This window comes from Coffea arabica, chromosome 11c (assembly GCF_036785885.1).
Source record: "Coffea arabica cultivar ET-39 chromosome 11c, Coffea Arabica ET-39 HiFi, whole genome shotgun sequence".
NCBI classification, from domain to species: domain Eukaryota; kingdom Viridiplantae; phylum Streptophyta; class Magnoliopsida; order Gentianales; family Rubiaceae; genus Coffea; species Coffea arabica.
The window spans coordinates 40,160,826-40,164,846 of NC_092330.1; the positions used below are offsets into that span (position 1 = coordinate 40,160,826).

Sequence of the window (4,021 nt, forward strand, 5' to 3'; positions counted from 1 at the left end):
TGCATACGTGGTTTGGTTGGGTTATTGTTCACTTGTTCAGGTAAATGATAGTATCTCCGTGTAACTCGCGACCAAGCCGGGGAACAAAGAGACAGCATTTCACCTTAATGGCTTGCAAAATTATATTCATGGTGGCAAGCATCTTCTCTTCTACATCCATCCATTTGAGTCTATTCGATCTATGGACACTGATTGAAGATGGTCCTCATAGCCAAGGGTGGTGCATAACAGTCATAGAGAGAGGAAGCATGACTGCATATCGAGCACAACTTCGAATAGCTAGATCCGTGACGATAAGATGCATGGCTCGCTAAGAGATTTGATGCAATGGCATCTTCTCTTGTAGGGGAAGTGCACGGACGAAAAATTAAGTGATGTCAAAAATAGTAATAAGACAGATGTCCTCGTCACAACTTTCAGTTGTGAAATAGTGAGAGTTATGGTGTGAATATTATATCCAGCATGTTAATTGAGTCATATAGACTTGATCATACCAAAATTTTCTTGTCAATATATATATATATATATATATATATATATATATATATATATATATGGTGGATGACAAATCATGTGGACTAATGCAGCCACCTTAATGAATTGGAACATTTCTTTAGATGGCAATATTGACTTTGTTGACAACTAATTGATTTTGTATCATGCATAGCTCCTTCATTCACATACTCTTAAGAGCAGCAGCCCATCAAGGTGCAGGCGCTTAGCGACAAAAGGTAGAAATGATGTCTTGCACATAACTGATTCTTAACGTTGGAAATCCGAGGATTAATTACTTTGCAAACTCAAAAAGGTCACCAAAGATCTTTACGTGTAGATCTTTACATGTATAGCAAGCTGTAGCAATTTCCTATTGGACTAGAATCAGATATCTAAGGAGGTGGTGCGTATACTCTTGTCGCTGGGGACAAGTCACAGACCTTCGCTTTATATAAGAAATCAAATCAATGTGTGACCACATCATATGAGGGACCATCATTGAGGAGAAGGCAAAGGTTGGATTAGTGTATAGTGTGTTTGATGAACATGACTTCCTGGATTGCTCTCTGCAGTGTAACATCTTCCAACTTTATATTGTAAAACATCTCTATCAAAACCTCCTTTAATAACGAAAGTAGAAGAGAGAGAGATCACTATGTTCAGTTCTACAGTTATCCTTTTGTTCCCTGTTTACACCTACACCTCAATCATCCATCCAACCATAAATACATAAATGGTGAGAGAGAGAGAGAGAGAGAGAGGGAGAGGGAGAGAGAGATGATGATGAAAGAGGAGGAAGCCCATATGACTTGACAAGGGCTCAAAGTTCTCGCTTCTCAGTTGGGAAACGAGCAACGCTGTGAAACAGCAAGAGAGAAATTTGCTGTTACTTTGGTACACAATTCTATGTATTTTTCACCCCCCCCAATTCTCCCTCCTTTACTTATACCTTGTCTCCTCCGTCCCTAAACAAGCCAAATTGTCATATCTTTCAACTCCACGTGTGGAGGGAGAGAACACACAGCACAACTCTCTCTGCCTTCAAACTCATCAGTCATCACTACTCCTTGCTCTATTATCCCTTTCTCACTTGCTCTATATCCCTTTCTCGCCTATTGTCATACTAATATCCCAACAAAATCCCACAAAAATCCCAGATTCTGAACCTTCTCAAAATCCATATATAAACAAATAGTTTTGTTTATTTGCCTATTTCTTATGACACAAACCTAAAATCTGCCTTCCGACGACTTCTATAAGTTCATACCCAATAGCTTATCTCCATGCAAAGAATTCATTGTTGTTCAAACATTTCATCAGGTGAGACTGATGAGATTGGCAGTTTGGAGGCTGATGATCAAGATGATGATTCTTTAACTCTTCTTTCTCTTGCTCCTCCAGGCCAAAACAACACCTCAAAGAATCTTCTGGACTGTAGTTTTGAGTACTCCTCAAGCCAACTACCTCAGGATAACTATCAACAATGCCCTAGGACTAATGCTGAAAATGGTGTAACAGTGGCACTTCATATTGGTCTGCCTACTTCAGAAGCTAGCTCTACTAGTCATGCTCATAACTTTGGGGTTCTTCCTGAAGGACAATACTGGATTCCTACTCCAGCTCAAATTCTTGTTGGCCCCACTCAGTTTTCTTGTCCTGTATGCAACAAAACATTTAACAGATACAACAATATGCAGGTTATGGAACTTCTATGTAATTCATTTTCAGTTATAATCAGATCCTATCAATGTTCTTCTTTCCCCTTAACTCCTTGCATGCAAAAATAAACAAAACCTTCAGTAAACAATAGTGTTGCAACTTGCAACTAGTTGGTTGCTACACTAGTATGTAGACTTGTTTAGAGATTTTTGTGGCTGATGATTATTATTTTATGTGGGCTTAGATCAATCTCTTGCATAACTTTTCTATCCTCATGATCCTTCTGTAGATGCATATGTGGGGGCATGGATCACAATACAGAAAAGGGCCAGAATCTTTAAGAGGGACAAAGCCAGCCTCATCCATGCTTAAACTTCCCTGTTACTGTTGTGCTGAGGGTTGCAAGAACAACATAGATCATCCAAGATCAAGGCCCTTGAAGGATTTTAGGACTCTTCAAACACACTACAAGAGAAAGCATGGGACAAAGCCATTTCAGTGCAGAAAATGTGGGAAGCCATTTGCGGTTAGAGGAGACTGGAGGACTCATGAAAAGAATTGTGGGAAGTTATGGTTTTGTATTTGTGGTTCTGATTTTAAGCATAAAAGATCACTCAAAGACCATATTAGAGCTTTTGGAGATGGCCATGCAGCACATAGTCAAGACTTGCGTGGAATTGAAGAATTAGTAGAATTAGAAGAAGATGATGAAGAAGAAGAGGACAACTACTAAGTAGGGCTAGATAGACTTTGTACCCTCGAAAAGTATTGGGGGTTTTGTTAGTTTGTACCCTAAACATTAGTATTCTACTAACTTATGTTTGTTGTCAATTGACCAGTTTTCGTACATGATTTGCACGTTTGTAGTAGGTAATAATAAATTGCACATTGGCTCTTGTCAATTTTGACCAATTTATGATAGGATTTTTTCCTAGTTTTTCAAAACAAATTGTACACTCAGTAATAGATTAGTGTTAAAGGATTAAAAAACCTACCTTAACGTACATAATACACTAGCGTTGTTGATTTGAGTATTCAATGGTCACAAAGAGAAGTTTAGGAGGGTGCAAACTGTGCAAAACTCGATCTAATACTGAAAAGGGACAAAGTGGTATTGATCAAAAAGATCAAGAAGTGATTAATGTGTGAAGAATAGAATAGAAATGTCGGATATGATTCTGCCAATGTACATCCATTTATTACATGTGAACCTTTAGTTGTAGTAGTGGTGGTAGGCTGCTGAAGTCTGAATAGTGACTATTTGGCTCTATGCTTCTGAATGTGTCTGCGGATCTATCATCTATGTGTTTGAGGGACTTGAGAGAAGAGAAAGAGAGAAATAAAAGGGAGAGAAAAAGATGAGGACAAACAGTATAATGAAAGGCACAGTTGCATGGCATTAATGTTCGAAGTGCCAGTTCGATTATCTGATTAAAGTTTGGTTCTTTTCTTTTTTTCCCCACTTTATTTTTTTGGGCCTTCAGAGTCTGACAGGAGAGTAGAGACTGAGTCTGAGTTTTTTCTGAGGCTTTTGGTCTGAGGGCCTGAGGAGGGCTGAGCTTGGACTAGCACTACTAACACTTTGATAGAGGCTTTTGTCAGAAGGTAACAATGGACCACTGGAAGTTTTTCTTTTTGGGGTTTCACCCAAAGTATTAACTTTCTACCTTTTGGGACGAAACAAACAGATATTTCGTAATATGTTGCCAGAGCCCTGTTTTTGCCTTCTTTAAGTTTAATAATGTGGTTGCATGGGCTCATATGCACTCTGATACTATATGGCTGCTCTCTCAGATGTATATGTCAAGGATGAGGTCCATATCCTGCACTGCATGCCTTACTTTTCAACAGTTTCACCGTCTTATCA

The 4,021-nt window shown here is 38.8% G+C and overlaps 1 protein-coding gene across 1 annotated transcript; it reads left to right on the plus strand.

The window, feature by feature from the left end:
* The first annotated feature begins 1,209 nt into the window (after positions 1–1,209).
* On the plus strand, positions 1,210–3,066 carry LOC113715500 (zinc finger protein WIP6-like). Its single transcript, XM_072070574.1, has 2 exons — positions 1,210–2,192; positions 2,444–3,066. The coding sequence occupies exons 1-2, from the start codon at positions 1,779–1,781 to the stop codon at positions 2,885–2,887; spliced, it is 858 nt and encodes a 285-aa protein (XP_071926675.1). The 5' UTR covers positions 1,210–1,778; the 3' UTR covers positions 2,888–3,066.
* Positions 3,067–4,021: the final 955 nt, after the last annotated feature.